The sequence below is a fragment of the Megalops cyprinoides genome, chromosome 16 (genome assembly GCF_013368585.1).
Source record: "Megalops cyprinoides isolate fMegCyp1 chromosome 16, fMegCyp1.pri, whole genome shotgun sequence".
NCBI classification, from domain to species: domain Eukaryota; kingdom Metazoa; phylum Chordata; class Actinopteri; order Elopiformes; family Megalopidae; genus Megalops; species Megalops cyprinoides.
The window spans coordinates 14,552,369-14,569,438 of record NC_050598.1 but is presented as its reverse complement, the minus strand read 5'-3'; the positions used below and the strand labels follow the sequence as shown (position 1 = coordinate 14,569,438).

General features: G+C 40.6%; 1 protein-coding gene across 1 annotated transcript in view; it reads right to left on the bottom strand.

Moving 5' to 3' along the window:
- The window catches only part of LOC118791023 (ephrin-B1-like), a 77,804-nt gene that overhangs the window by 31,822 nt on the left and 28,912 nt on the right, over nucleotides 1–17,070 (bottom strand). The window contains exon 2 of the mRNA XM_036548235.1: nucleotides 5,908–6,185. Coding sequence (XP_036404128.1) covers nucleotides 5,908–6,185 — 278 coding nt within the window. The remainder of the gene's footprint in view (nucleotides 1–5,907; nucleotides 6,186–17,070) is intronic.

Genomic DNA, 17,070 nt, shown 5'->3' with positions numbered 1-17,070 from the left:
ATCATTAAACTGCTGACTGGAAGCCAAGAAAGCACACAATGTTTGAGGCGGAAAAAAGGACTATGTTCAAAGGCATACAAGAAAGAAACACTTGCTTTTGATTTGAGGTGGAAAGCCCCTGGACACACCATCGTGTCAATAACGCTGATGGGTGTTTCTCTGATGCGCATCGACATCTCCTAACATTGGGACAGCCAAACAGTTCTGACAAAGGGGTCTTGTTTGCTAACGTGGCTCCCAGGGAGGAAAAAGAAAGCAGCTAAATCCACTCTGGTTCGCAGCTCACATGTTATGTGCTTGGCCCGTGAGAAGGTGCGTCAAATGCCTCCTGGCGTATTGGGGGGGGCTTGCTGAATGAGCACCAGAGCCAACAAAAGCAGAACAAGCGTTGGGTGTCACCACGGTCCACTGGGCTGAGTCTTAGCGGCCGGCTGGCTAATATTGTTCTGGGCTCTTGCTTGTCCTCTCCGCTTCACAGTTGAGCCTCCAACATTATATCCTGGATGGCAGGAGCTCAACCGAAACATTAAAATCTATTGTGATTCAATCTGGAGAGGCAGGGAGGAAGAGAAAACGAGCATGCGCGCATGTGTGTGGTCCTTCAGGGGTGTTACGACACTCCATGGTGATAATGTTTTGGGGAATATTTCATTTGAATGGAAAAGCAAATACATTTATGGAATGAGATAATGTTATTTTTAGTTGTGCCTCAGTTACTGTTGGCACTGGAAATATACGTAATTCTCAAAAAGGGAAAGCGACAATGCTATGAAAACAGATATTCACATAAAGTAGCAAAATGTGAGCTCCGCTCATATGTGTCTGTGCTGAGTAAAGGAGAATATGATAATGATAATAATCTCATATGACATCACAGGCAAACATAAATGGATCAGGTTGCAAGAAGCTCTGTGGATGAACTATTCAAATGGAAATAGTGATAGGCAAACCATAAACGATACAGGGATTGAGTTGCTACTCTTTGCTACGATTTGTGTTAATAAAAGAAGAAGGCATCTGTGAGAATTATGTCCTTGTAATTACAGAGAGCTATTCAGCTGAATTTACTTTCACACCTCAACACATACCGTGGGTGTAGAAAACAAAGACAAGGGCCAAGCATTACGATCAAAGTAAACTTTCAGCATTTGGCTTCATGCATTCATAAACAAAGTTTTGAAATTCTATAAAGAATTTACTGGCAAAAAAAAAAAAATCATGTTCCCTTTCATCTCCCAAAGCCCAAGCTGGAAAATGTGAGACAATTTCTGGAATTAATTCTGTTCTATTTTTTTTATATATAGTGCCGTCTATATCAGTATTTGAACAAACACAGTCATGTTGGCCAAGAGATCATATTGGAAAGAAGGCAACGTTGAGGAGATTAAACTGAATTGATTGAATGAGGCTACAGTCGGACAAAAAAACACAAGATTGCAAACACAAACCATTATAACAATATACACATCGCTGTCTGTTCCTATTATGCGCTGTTGTACATCCTCTGGCTGCTGTTCTAGTGGGTGTCTCAATCTTGACCTTTCATCTCCCCCATATTGACTACTCCCGTTCACCCTCGTCATACCGTGCATTTGCTTGAACGCTGAGACACCGAGCAAATCTTCCCGGAGCGATGACGTCAGCTTTGCTTTAGCGGCGCGGCCAGACCAGCAAATGCCACAATGCATCACATTTATGTGCCGCAAGCCTGAGGGAACATCAGTGTTCGAGTGAACACATTCCTCTGCCTGTCTGAGGGTGTCTGCATTAGAGAGGCCTTTGGACAACGGCATGCTTTCCCAACGCGCAAACCATGCAACTGCATGGGGCCTCTGCTGGCTATCAGCTGTATTACATTACAGCTTGTTTGATTGACGAATAAATTGGTTGATCTCATGGCAAAAGTAATTGCTACCAAATCGTCATCCTCTCAGAAAAAGTAAAATAATACAGACATTTAATTTCATAGACCACACAATCTCCATATGCACCTCTATGTATTTACAAAAGGTAATTTCATTCAGCACGTTTTGTTTTTGGACGTCATGGCACATTCGAGCTACCATAGCTAGCAAGCTACTTCAGTCAATGAAAGCGAGCAAGATGAAGCACCCATATCCTAACAGAGCTCAAAAAGAATCAAAATCAAGTCTTGAAAGTTTGCAGACGTGTACCCATTTCTTTCAAAAGATACACTGCAAAAGAACTGGACAAGGATGAGGTGGAATTAGAAACAGTGGTTAGACCGAAAGAAACAGCTGCACCAGCCGCTGAACTTGTCGACATCTCGCTTGAATACTCACAATGGCAATTGTGTAATTGCATAACAATGGCTACATGCTTAGGCTACATAACTGCTGTGAAATACATACGTTATGTACATAAATAAAAACGTTATGATGAATGAAAATAACAACAATGGAATTTTAATTAAAATTATTGCCTTGAACATTCAATATGTACACTTCTTTCTTATTTAGGTTAAGCTAATGCAAGGGCCCCAAAACTGTCATTTGATTGTATCCTCAAAACCTACATGAAGACGAAGACTTGTGGCACTGACTAATTGAGAATTAGGTTCACCAGTTTATATACATATACACGTGTGTGTGTCTCTGTGTCTGTGTGTAAGTGTACGATGAAGTACAATCAAAGAGTGAATAAAGTCCTTGAAAAAACATGAGAGGGCTGGTTTGCAAACAAAAGGCTGAGATGGAGCTTATGTGACTTTAGTACATCTGATTCTTCCATCAGGCTAGTGTTAGTGTTTTTGTGGTTTGGTAACTGGATTCCTTGACCTGGTGGTGTCACCCCCCCCCCCCCCCCCCCCCCCCCCCCCCCCCCCCCCCTTTCCCTCCTCCCTCTGGTCCAACCGCTAACTGTTGGCTCGGCTGGAATTTAGATCAGGGCTTATCAGCCTGCCCCCCACCAATCCGATTCAGTGTGACCGCAGAGAGCTCATACAAGCAGGATAGGTGGGGACAGGTCGATAATAAGGTGCACCCTGCTGAGAGTACTGGTGGGAGAATACCAGAGACCCAAAGTCCATGGCATTTGCACCATTTGTTTTCTTTCTGGTTCAAGGAGGAGGAACCGGCTTCCATAAAAGAGCTATCAACATTCGGTTACAGGCGCGTGGGCCCACGCAGTCATGGGTAGATCCGGACCCACCATTAATCTGCTGTTGCCTTGATTCAGACATACAATCAACAGAGATAATCTGCCCCTGCACATAAATAATACCAGGGATCACTCCCAATGAGGTCTCCTTAACTGAGAACGTCACATTTACAGTGAGTTAGCAGCACACTGCCTCTTGTGGTGCACATAGCATTCTAAAGCTCATTAAGGGCCTCTTATCTGCAGCCATACTATGTCCATTAGCACTGCCTAACAGAACAGCAACTGCAGCAATCACAGTCACACAGGACGGCTGCATCTTATGTAAAATATGGATGGTCTGTGGCGTGTGAGTAATGCACTTGAATATGCTGTTATCTATTTTTTAACACAGGATTCAGCATGTAATCTCAGAGAACTGATGCATGACTGTTTTGTTTGTAGCCATTTCTTTCAAGGTCAGTAACCCAATGACAGCTGGGGCTAAGCCTTCTGGGTTTTCATTCTGACATTATTGTAACTAAGTCATGTGACATGAAAGCAATGATTTCCCGGAGCAGTATTAAAACATTTTTTTCAAAGCCACTTGACCATTAACAGCATGTAACCAAGGTAAAGGGAAGGAAGCATGCTGCAATTGTATTCTTGGGAAGGAGACAACAGGTAATAATTGCAGCGCTAAAGGTGTATTGAAATTCAGCACACACCCACATGTCTGGGCAAAGGTATATCGGTTCTTAAAACATTTTGTAGCCTCAAACTGTCTATGGTATAAACAGATAAATTAACAGTGAACAGACTGATCTGTCATGAACGGAAACTGGACTGTTAAGACAGCAGCTGTAGGGACCTAGATAAAGGTCAGGTCATCATCATTTTTCCTGTCTCACATGGAAAAATGTGCCCTAAATCTATGTTGTAATAGAAGGAAACTTTGCAGAAAAATTTGAGATTGTTTCATTAGCATCCCAAAGTATCCATCTCATTACACTTTGACAATTACATCTCAGTATTTCAGACAATTACATGATTGAGGATGAGACATATATCTCAGTAGAACAAACACACCTGTATGCTTCAGAAGTTGCAAGGCACCTCAGTGTAACTGAACATATTTTGTTCTTCTTCTGCTGTATCTGAAATTAATAGAAAACCCAAAAAACTGAAATCTAGCAGGTTTGTAGAGAGCTATGGGCCTTATTTAATGAGGCCACATCCAGTTTTGACTCGTCAAGGGTTAACAAATTTTCTTAACGTGTGGTGCCAAGGTGTGGGTGGTGGTGAGCAATTTTGAATAGAGCTGCACACACTACTTTTTATGAGAAAAAAATGCTAAAGTTCTGCTCTGTTACTCTCAGAGATCAAGAAGGAACAAAGAAGATTCTTCATTTATACTCTTCATTTATACACACCATGCTCGGTGAAAACTCAAAGGGGTTGAGCTGTCTCCCTTAAATCCTAAAAGAATCCAGCGCCCCTGAAAAGCACAAGCTCGTGTCCTCAGGTCTGAGAAGACAAAGCACAACATTGCTAACAGTCTAATCCAGCCACTCTTAAATCTTGACTTTAAGTGCAGTGTTGATCAGTCCTCAGGGACCACAGGTAATATTCCCATTACCTTTTAGCACAGAATTAACATTTGCATCTCCTCTGTTTGAAAAGAATGGGTAAATCAATGAGCATGCCAGGAGTAAATTTCCGCAAACTGCTAGTGCAGAACCCCCGTTGTTGCACTAAAGGACTTAGGAAACAAAGTCACAATTGATCTGTTTATGAGAAGACAGGATCTTTTCCCATCAGAGTCCTGGAAGTCAGCAAGGACAGAGGCCTTTGATGATACAAATCGAACAAAAAAAAAACAGAATCGGGTTCTACGCATTTCAGATCTGTTGGGCGACAGGCCACATCACCCTCGGCATGCCAGCAATGAAAAAATCAGCCCAAGGCGCTCTGGTTGTGGAGCTGGGCGGAGCAGCGGGCGATGCGGCAGCGACAGAGCCAATGGGGTCGGCTCGGTGATGTGTAACACAGCAAATCAAGCCTGCTTGACCTGTACAGCCCTCTCCTTTAGACAGCTATGGTATTGTCGCAGCTGACCGAGCCAGACAGAAAAGACTGATTTTAAAACAAGGGAGGCGGCCAAGTAAGGACAGTCGCAGAGCAAACACAGGACTCAGCCTGCACTCTTCACCGCAATGGGTCACAGAGTGCTCAGGATGCCGGACGTCTTTTTCACAGAGAAAATGCATCTTTTAACGTGCCATTTAAATTTCACGTTAGCTCCCCTTGAGTAAATCTTTACAAAATTGCATTTAGCAAGTAGCACAGTAGGATTTTGGTATTTGCGTGACGATAATGAAGTGTTGGCAGGTACTGCCTCAGAGTCACACATAGTTAGTTATTTATATAAATCCTGTGAGAAAATAAATGACATATCTGCTTTTACATGCTGTTTTATGTTTTAAAGGATGTGAGAAAAGAACAAAATACAAAATGCCTCCAGGATAACATTTCAAATCATATCATATTTTCTGGATATCGGCGAGGATTTCATCACAGCTGAGTGCCCAAATGTATTTGTGTTTTGGTCCATCATAACTGTATAGTTTTTACATTACATGGATGAGCCTATGCAACATGATGCCCTAGGTGACATAGGCCTTTAACCCTCTACAAGAGGAATTGATAGTTCTACAGACTGGGCAAGCTTAAAAGCACAAAAGTGGGCAAATTTTCAGCCTTCTATGGGTAATGAAGAAAAAAGTAGAAATGACATGCATAACTTACAGGTGATGTAGTAGTTAATGTTCTTCTTGAACTCCAGGCCCATGTAATTTGGGCTGAATTCCTGGAACTTGATGGTGAACTTGATGTCCTTCTCAGGCTTGTTGCAGTTGACCAACACGTTGGGGTCCATGACTGTGCTGCAGGCGTCAGCCTGGTGCTTCTTCACCAGGTACAGCTTGTAGTACTCGTATGGTCGCCCGTCGTCCGCCTTTGGGCAGATGATGTCCAGCTTGTCTCCAATCTCCGGGTAAATGACCAAGCCTTTCCCAGACTGAAACCTGTATCACATACAGTGGTGTTGCAGGTCAGGAAATATCATGTCATCTATTACTATGCTATATAGTCATTCAACAGCCACTTGTCATGGCCATGATAGCTCAGTGCACAGAGTGTTATAGTCATAAAATGAAAGCTAGTCAAGTGTTTGGGTTGATGTGCCAAGCATATATATAGCAGCACTCAGTCAGATCCATTTGGCCAAACAAACACTTCCCAGCGGTGAATGTTCAGAGATTCTCCTGGTGAATTTTTCCCTGAGAACTAAAATCTCTTCCAAGACCCACTTATACACTGTGTGTGTGGTGAAGGTAACTGCGAGGTAAACTGCAATATATATTCACACCTGCCTCCAGAATAAATGATAGTAGTCCTCCATGTTATGCACAGCATGCAATTTTGTGGACTATTTTCACAAGCACTTTGGACTACCCCTTCGCAAGTGGATATGTTCAGGAATGTTCTCCAGTCCATCTTGGCACTATTGTGATTTTTCTTTACATAATTTGTTGAGTTTGCATAAACTGCTTTGCCTCAAATTGCCTTTAATTTAACTTAAATGTATGTCCTCCAATCAGCTCTGAGTGTGGTTTCAAGATGACAGCCTATGCCAATGAGTTCAGCCAGCATAAACCACTACAGGAGGATACTAGAAATGAACAATTTCAGCAATTTACCCACTTCTAATACAAAGGGATTCATTTGTATCTTTAAAGTATATAGAGAGCCTTGAACTCACAATATCCACTCCTTAAGCAGAGCAGCTAACAACGAGAGGCCTTTGAGACACTGACGGAAGCCTGCTTAAAGGTAGCCGACTCTAGTGCCACAAACAATGATTATACATTTCAATGTAAATATCAATAATATAATTACCAGATCCATTTTTACATTTCTATTTTTCGTCAAGTAACTTTAAACTATCTTTCTTGTTGTATTCTTACATATGAATTAACAAAACATGTTTTATCAATATTGTCTAAAAACATGAACAGATGAATATATCTACGATCTATAACATACAAGACAATAAGCAGGTCTTGGTAAATTTCCCCACAATTTCCCGAGTGTGCTCTGAACAAATATGACCTCTGGCAAATCTTGGATTCATCTTCAGATAAATTCTCATTGGACCATGAGTAATGTTCTGGAACAAACATTATATCAATAAATATTCTGAAACAAGTAAAACTTGAGAGGAAAATGCCTGATTAAAAAAAAAAAAACTTGGAATTCACGCCCACCAACAGAAACGTTGGCTTGAAAAGTTAGTTAGCTTGCCTTAGCATGCTTGGTAAATGTTTTACTCTCCAAAAAAGTTTACTTCCTGGCTTACACTTATAGCACAGCTGCCAAGTTTCAAGTTTGTTCATTCTGAATAAAATGTTCGAATATTTAACTTATTCTAAAACAAAGAATATTCTAAATATTACGAAATGTAATTGAATGTTTCTTTGTGTACACTAAGAAGAAAGTAACAGTTAAGAGGGAGGATAATACAAAGTTTTCCATAAATTAGAGATATTCATTTTTCCACATCTTGTTCTAGGATGTTTTCTTTAAATACTCTGCTAGGGAGGGACAACGTCATTTTAGTAAACAACTGCATTTGTGAAAAACAAGAGCAGAGAACCTTCTTCAAACCCATCTATCATCCACCGACTTTAATGACATTTAATACAAAGTAAACCAACAATACTACAACAAGAATGGCAAAAAAACAACAACATACATTTATCTTATCAAACCAACAACACACCAACAGACGCTTAAGGGTAATCAGATCAGTTTCATGAGAGCATTCTTTTGACCCTGATAATGTTTAATCTGAGATTATTGAGAAGAAAATGGATGATGAAAATATTGTCCTCATGGACAGATGGCATTCTGTGCATTATCTCTGAGATCATTTTGACAATTTCAATTCAATTTCTCTCTAATTCAGTGAAACATGCTTTGGTGCATTCAGTTGAAGGATTCAAAAACAATAATGTACCCTGGGTGTTTCATAACCAAAATGGCCTTATTTTGGGGGGAAATTTTAGAAGGTGAACTCTTCAGTGCTGTGAAAAAAGGCCATTGCTCAGAGCAGTACAAACAAGCAGACACAAGCTGGTTTTGATCTGGCCTACACAGCGAATCCTTGTTTTGGCATTCAATTCAGCTTAAAATATCAGGCAGGTTCAGCACTGCTGTCCTAGTTTCCCAGGCGATTAACCCAGACAGGTTGGTCTTATGTGTTACAGCAGACACTGTGAACCCGACATGCACAGCATTTTATGTGTATTTATTTGCATGTATGGAACACGATCATGTGAATCCAATTTAATGTCTGGGTTTCAGAGCACAGAGGCTTCAGGCTTCAGTTTAAAAATGAGTATATGTTATTTTACCCTCTGCACAATACAGTCCCAGCCTCTAGCAGACGGAGTTCATATTGCACCTTTGCAGCAACTGATCTCATAAGACAGTAAAAGTCAAACTTGAAAACATTCCATTTGTATTTAAAATAAACTTTTACTTCTGGACTCAAGACCTCATAGCCACACTGTGCTGCCTGTTTATTTACCCAGTCATCATAGCTACAAACACTCTGTTAATTATGTTGCTTCATTAGGTTGGCTTGAAAAAGCCAATTTACTGTTCTTATTATTTCTTATTCTTCTTCCTATTCCATCTGGTTTTCTGTACATAACTCCTCCAACAGATTTTCAGATACTTACAGTTAAAATTTATATATTTAAAAATTTCCTGTTGACTAACATGGATAGAATATTCAAAATCTGAACATTCTAACAAGTGCAGCTGACATGGGCCTACTACATTGGCCACAGATACTTGACTATCTCTTGGGCAAAGCTTGTAACTACTAGCTACTGCCATGTTCAGCTTTTTCAAGCCAACTGAAAGTTTTTCCTCAAACTTTTTTTCCTAGTAATAAATATAGCTTTCAGCTATGCCTCCGTAAGTGTTCAGTGGCCATGTTATAGCTATAAAATGTGTTTTCAAATCACATGCATTCTCAAAACATTTGCACCTATATCATTTGTGCTTGGAAACTGCCCGCAACAAAAATGTCTCCTGAAGTTAATTTTGAAGGCCACATCAACATATGTCAGCATAGTCAGAGGAAGAAGAAGTACTATTGAGATGAATAAGATTAAAGATGACTGCATACAGTATAAATAACAAGGTGAGGACTCTGCAGAAACCAGAATTCTCTTTCTAGAAATAGAGGCAAATCTCACTCCATCCAACAAACTGCCCATGCCGAGGACAGATGCCATAAAAGAGCTGCAGTTTACTTGCTTTGAATGCAGAACATTTCGAATGACTCAGTTGTGATGCAGCTGCTGTGTGTACAATTGTAGCTAAGTATCTCCTTTCCAGGAATCTCTCGACCACCTTTTCCCAAGATCAGGGAATAATTTTATAGTTGTTTTTTTTTTGGTCTGGTTCTTTTTTACCTATTCTCTATTGGAAATGCACTATGCTACAATGCACACTGTGATAATCTCAACTGTAAAATTGCACTACAACAAATAAAATTTCATTAATTAATTGCTGTAAGTACTTTTAAACAGACATTTTCAGTGTTGAAAATTCTGCCTGACCTAAGTTATCTCAGAGCTATCTTTGTAGCACAGGTCCCCCTCCCCCTAAACACACACAAGCAGTAACTTTAAGACCTGAACTCACAGCTTGACTCATCGATCTAGACGTTGTCCCTATCACTGATTGCAGAGTGGAGAGTTCCAGACCAATGGAGTCTTCAATGTCTGGGGTTTACAGTGATTTTGGAGGGCCCTGTAGTTTAAAAATCTTCTCAATTCTTTGTTCTCACCTCCAGGCCCACATTGCCCTTAATTAGATTCACATCTTACACTTCAGGTTTCTCTGCATATTACAGTGATTTGTTAAGATGCATTTTATATGATTCATAAGAAATGGGGAATTGTAAGAAATATCCACACGCTTAAAAATAGTCCACATTTTGATTTTTTTTTTTCTTTTTTTCCCTCCAGCTGGTCTGCTCTACCCATTAAATAATCAAATGTGTGGACTCTTGTAACTTGAAATCTATGGACATCTATTTTTCAGCTACATGTTTTGCACCTCAAACATAAAGCTGAAAATCTTTATTAAGGATTTCAAAGGTAAAGTCTACCTGTTCACCCTATCAAAGTAATTTTTTCAAGGCTTTAGATAACTGTATACAAAGTAGTCTTAATCTCTGATCTGCAATTCAGAATGTATAAAATGGGAATCCAGACATCCATAAATATCAGGCAACTGAGCTCCTGTTTAAAAACGCCTCAATTAGCACCCAACCAAAGCCTCTAGTCTCCTGAAATTCTATTTCCAATTACTTTTCCAGAGTCCTTGAATGTTTTTTTTTTCCCATGGATACCAAATTTTTACTTGTAAACGGTATACAGTTGATGTAAGAGAAAGGAAATTAAGACCAGGATAGGCATGGTTGAAATAGGGAAAAAAAATAAAAGGGCTTGGCCATAAAAATGTGTAAAGTGTAACTCTATAACTCAGAAGATCTGCACTGAAAGCCTGTAGCTTTCAGGTTTCCTCCAGCAGACCTGTGACTGCACAGGTGTAAATATAATGGCTCAAAAGGCTCACCAGTGAATACCCATGCAGGCCCGACTGTGCCCGTATGCTAAGAATCCTGCGTAACATACCAGAGGCAGGGCTCTTTCAGACAGCAAAATAAAACCTGATATACTTACAGCATGCATTAACCCGGAGGAGCTGTCAGACATTCGCTGATGGTTGTTAGACCCTGCCTTTCATAAAAAATAAAAAATTTGCACTCCCTTACCGTGCTAACAATACATCATGGAATATGCATTTACGTCCGCTGGCATAATTCTAAACACATCCCATTTGTTTTGAAAAGTCATGGAAAACTGATTTTCAAGAAACTAAAAAGGCAGGATTACCTAAAGGCTAGGTTATGAAACATTCAGCATGTGAAAGAAAGTCTGACCAATAAATATTTCTGGGTTCTCTAGTCAGTGTCCAAAGTATACACTGCAGTTTTGGTTCAACTCTCAAAAAAACATAACAAAAAACTCTCCCATCATGCCTTGCTGGAGTGCCTATTTAATTGAGATTCAATTAAATGTTTCCAAGACTTCAATTTCAGACAGGAATCACAAAGAATAACACCAGCGTGAACCCGGATATTTCACCATCTGAGTTGCTCATTCTTTCTTCCCACCAGTGGATCAGAGTGACATATCTCCACAATGAAACAGTAAACCAGCAATTAGTTTGTCTCAAATACCTAAGCACACAAAGAGACTGGTTGTTGTTGATGGATTCTTCACATTATAACTATTATTGCTCTTCTTATTTGACAGTACGTCTCCTCCAATATAGCTGAAAGTGCAGCAAACGTCAGCTTTTCTTGTGCTCTTTGACAGTCCTGCAAACTTGTGCTTGTCTTGAGAAAATATATTGATGCCAACTGTTTGATTAGAGGTTTAGGAGCTATACATATAATTTCTGAATTACTTCAATGTCAATGTTTTCAGAAATGTAACATAACCTTCAGCAGAGCTTTTTTATTTTATATATTGAGAGAGCACTGAGAAAAGTGAATATCAGTACTGCAATACTAAAGCATCACAGACATAACTGCATAACTTTCATATTCACTCATATATATAGTGAAGATTTTCTTACTTGTAATTACTGGTCTAAATAAATTGCTGTACACCCCAACAGTCTTCAAGCCATATTTGTTCAAGGTCTGATCTAACCAAATCTATCAAAATCCCAATAGCCTCTGTTTTTCAGATAGGCTAGCCTAGCACTGATCATGGGACACAGTCCCTTAAAGCCCCTCCTCCCGTGCCATTGGAACCCGGTCTCCTACTGCGCTCTTGACTATCCTTTCCTCTCCATAGTGCCCTTGGATTCTCCTCTTACCTCCATAGTGCCCTTGGATTTTTCTTTCCCTTCATAGTGCCCTTCAATCTCATTTCCTCTGCAGAGACCCAGAGGAACCCCCTCTCCCTTTCATTATGCCATGAGAGGCCACTCGCCCCTCCTCTGGTTCTCGCTGCTTTGCCCCGGGGCCCCAGCAGTTTCACTCCTACTGCACAACACGGGCTCCTCTGTTTGCCGCATTAAAGTCCCGATCTCAAGGTCTCTTTGGAACAGTATCAGGTGACAGCACTGTAGTTTCCTTATTGTTTCCAAAGATGTTTTTGGGGTGGGAAAGGTGAGGAGGTCACTGGAAACACTTTTCTTCACAGACGGCAAATAGTACAGATCTGTTGTCAAACTTTTTACAAACACACACTTCATCTCTGATCTGACATTTTTTTCTTTTCTTTTTTTTTAATCGTTGGGCGTGAATGCAAAGCCATCTCTTACACAAAAAAACCCCACCTGAGGCCACTGTCATGTTTTAAGTCTAAACAGACAAAGTGTGTCGAAACAACAGACCCATATATTTCATGTGCCGGTGAGCAACCTTTGTTTGAACTCTGTTTCCAGTTAAAGCAAACACTGGCGTGCACCAATGTGCATTTGAGGTAAGGGGATCACCACACCCTTCATTCACAGCTGAGCAGCTCTACGGGACTGTGCTCCCCATCACTCACTAGCTCCGCCTACTGCAAATAGGCATGTACTGTCTTTTGTGTCAGCGTTGTGAGGGAAAGCGGGGGGGGGAGAAAACACATTTAGTCTTTCGTTTAAGACTATCAGGAGATTGCAGAAATGCAAATGTATGCAATGCAACCAAACACAGACAAGGGCTCCATTTGAGTCAATGTGATAATATTGTTTGTGACTCACAGCTGTGTGGGGCTTGAAGATCTGTTGATAGCTTATCAATAAAGCACCCAGTCTCCAGAGTAAAGCCATGCATATACATTCACCTCCGAAACAGGTTAGCCAAACAGACCTGTTTGTGTGGCAGATAGACACAACAGCCAAACAGAGGGTTTCTCTTAGTACCTGGTTTCAAAGGTTATTTTCCGTGTAAAAATGGGTTTTGGTATCGTCACATTACCTACCATAGAATCTCAACAGTAATGGCCCGGCACAACAGTTTGGATTTGTTTTCTTTAACGTGTTTTTAGAAAAGAAATCAGCAGACACAGTAGCGTATTATGCATGTTTTTTTAGAATGTAATGAATATTAATAAGATGAATTAACATATTCATCAGGCAGGCTCAAAAGCAGCCATCTGATTCACTGTGCCATGTAACAAATCCTTTCATGTTATTTTTTTCAGCAGCAATTTCTGCTCAATGGAAAAAATGGTTATTACAGGGCTTTCTGCTGTCAGTTGAGTTTATGCTGCTGTCATGTACACACTGGTGTGAGTACAGTAAATACCTGCTTTATTACATGTAGTTAGTGTTTATTTTAACTTCAAATCTTCTTTCCTCCTACAGTTCAAAGACCAGCTGTCAAGGTTATGAACCTCTAAATTGTCCTATTTGGTTGTGTGTGTGTGTGTGTGTGTGCGTGTGTGCGTGTGTATGTGCGTGTGCGCATGTGTCTGTGTCTCTGTGTGCCTTCAGAGAGAATGACTCAACTGAAAGAAGATCCACCGCACGTCAATTCCTGAGCTATCTTAGACTTGAGTTGCCGGATTGAGAATCCGGCTCTGGTGCGCTGTGTTCTGAGACACCACATGTAACAAAAGACAAAAAAAAAGAAGGAGTGATGTCATGTTATTAAATTAAGGGCGTAATCCCCCATGGCATTCCAGGTTGTCTCTCACATCTCCATGCAGCTCTGCGTCTGAGCTCGGAGCTATCACTGCCGTGGGGATTGGATTTTGCATAATAAAGTACCGAACCTTATCTCTGCCGCACATGCAACGGCATAATCACCCAAGTCTTGAGTCTGAAGAGGAGAACTTCAATCCTGGAGACATATGGTGGTTCCAGCTTTCCGTCTGAGTCTCAGCTCTAAGTTCAATAATATATAAAAACGAACATTACAAGCAGAAGTATACCAGCACTTAGACGTAATGATTTTTTATTACACCAACCCAAGGATAAATCCTGCTAATTCTCCCCATGGATGAAACGGAGTCTAAACTGTTAAACAACAGCTATGTTTATTTATTTATTTTATTGCTACAGACACCAGCCACCGACGCTCACTGAGGTAATTAGAACTACTTGAGATGGAAGATTTACCCTTTATCGTACAAAATGAGGGCTCTAAAATTACCAAGGGAATATTTTATTTGACAGCGGTGCAATTTAAATGAACCGGCTTTTCCACTTCCTCACAGATTTGCATAAAAATGAACACTGTAGAATTAAGACCTTTGGCAGCCATGTCGTTCTTTTTTTCTAGAATGGAAAGTGACTTGTAAAATGGCATTTGCAGACATTTTCTGTCCTCTTCAAGGGAGAAGATAAAACTAAATAAAATGTAAATGTTAAAACATTCCCACTGTGAGGGAAACTATCTCAGTGATTGATGCTAAATGTACCAGGTGCGGAGACCAGCCACTGCAATATGTGCAAACTCTTTGGCCTTACGAGCAAGTCCGCCTCAATTGTCCAGGGTTAAGGGCCCCATTAATAAACTCTGAGAGATAAGAAGAAATGAGGCGTCTTTTGTTCCCACCTCTTCACTTATTGGGGCCTCCGACACACTTTAAGCCCAGTTTTCTCTCGCAAGCCCATTCAGGCTGCAGAGAAGACAAGGCCTCATTCTCCTCCCAATTGGAATTACAAGATGCACCAGTCAGGCATAAACAAGTTGCCATGGTAACATTCAGCTTTGCTGCTGATCCCTCTCCCTCGCCTTCTCTCTCTCTCTCTCTCTCTCTCTCTCTCTCTCTCTCTCTCTCTCTTACTCGCTCACTCCCTCTCACAAACATTTACACATTATGTTTAGTTTTATCTCACTACTGGGCTCATTTTAACCCTTGGCCAAATCACCTGTGACATCTGGAATATTATTTATACAGCTTTACAAAAGTAACTTTTTCTTTCTTTCTAATAAGCTCATATCTTTGTGTTTGAATATAACTCTGGATTGTCAACCATATATCAAGAAAACCACTGTATGACCTTCTAACATGTTCTTATTTCAGGGTTCTTTACATTCAAATCCAACGACTACTTCCATTACCACAACATTAAAAAAATATTCTTTACATATATGTTTTCTTTCATCTACATGTATTATACATGGTTTTTTGTATTTGCATATCTTACATATTCCAATTTAATGGTCTTGATTCCCAGATCCTTTCAGTGTTCTGTGACAATGAGTTGGTGGTCCAGACTACAGCCATCAGCTGTCAGCTCATCAAACACAAAAGGCAACAGGGTTATCATGAAACCCCTCTTTAAAACCAGAGCTCCAATACAACAGGACGCTCCAGAACAGGACACTGAACCGTACCTATCCTAACCCAGTTTCTCTCATCACAGCAGTCTCTGTGCAATGAGGCGTAAGAGCTAACAGGTGCAGTTTACTGTACAATGGATGATTGCGTTGCTGTAATTCAGTGTGTGCCTATTCCCTAAATGCCTCTCCACATGAGAGACAGCATTGCAGCGCGTCACAGGCCAGGGACTCGGGGGTTTTCATCAGAGTGTGGGTTTGACATGATTTAAGACATATCAAGACGTAAGACGTATCATTCTTTCCCACCCACTTAAAACCAGCAGGCATCCTTAAGACAGAAATGGAAAACCTGTTGCTGTAAAGCCAGATTTATGGCTGAAAGAGAAAAAAATTATCCATGGTCTATTGACCAGCTGTTCCTTTTATTCCAGTAGAATAAGAACATTTGTAATCATTTTATGCATCTTCATCCTTCCAAGTAGTATTAACAAAATATCCTGGGGAAGAAGTAGAGAAAAGGTGCTGTCTGGCTACTGCTAAGGTGGTGTGTGCTAATACTACAGGTGCATAAAATACCAATTACAGCTACACAATCATGCCTTAATCTTAAAGCTCTGATCATATTTATTTGAATGACAAAAGTGACCTTAAAAACTGCTCTTGTTCCTTTAACTTTTTGCAATTAAACGGAATCCCACCCACTCCTTCTGCATGAGTTCTTATTAACTTCCCAGTGAATCATTATGCATTTCCCATCTCTACACAAAACACTCTGTGAACATGGAAAAAGGGGGGGGTTGCGGGTACAGATAGGAGGGGGTATTTCTAACCTCCCCACCCCCTTTTTTTTGTACAACAGAACACAGGATTTAGACTGACTTGAATACAACCAATTAAAGTGTGCGTTTTATTCCTTTATTTAGCCCATGCAAATGAACTTCATTCACACATTTTTTTTTTCATCCCGTAACAATGCTCTCGAGTTTGCTGCGGGAAAAAAAGAGAAAGAAAGAAAGAAAGACACTCTCATGGGAGGGAGTGAGGGAGGGAGGAGCTCCCCCATGCTCAATCCACATATACGCCTCCCGTTAATACATTCCAAGAAAGAATATAAGCGCATGATTTGGCAACCCCCCTCCCCAGAATACCCCAGTGCTGGAGTAGCAATACAATGGAGCGACGGGGTGCGCTGGCAGGCCACGGTGCCAGGCCCGGCTAGCCCTCAACCCCCGTCAACTGTCACCATTCACATCTCGCTCAGAGGGCCTCATGCTGGCAATGCGCTGAGGAAATATTCAAAGCCTGTTTTGTGAGTCCAATACTTCCTCTGACAAGCACGCAGATAGCTCTGAATGAAAAAAAAAAGCCCATATGGTGCAAATTGTAATAAATTGATTTCTGCATCCGAAAAGCAGCATGAACAGACCCCATTTCAATTAGAATTAATAAAGTTTTTCCCACAGACAAGCTAATTTGTCTCCGCTGGATTAATACACAATCCAACAGGACAGTGAATACCTACCACT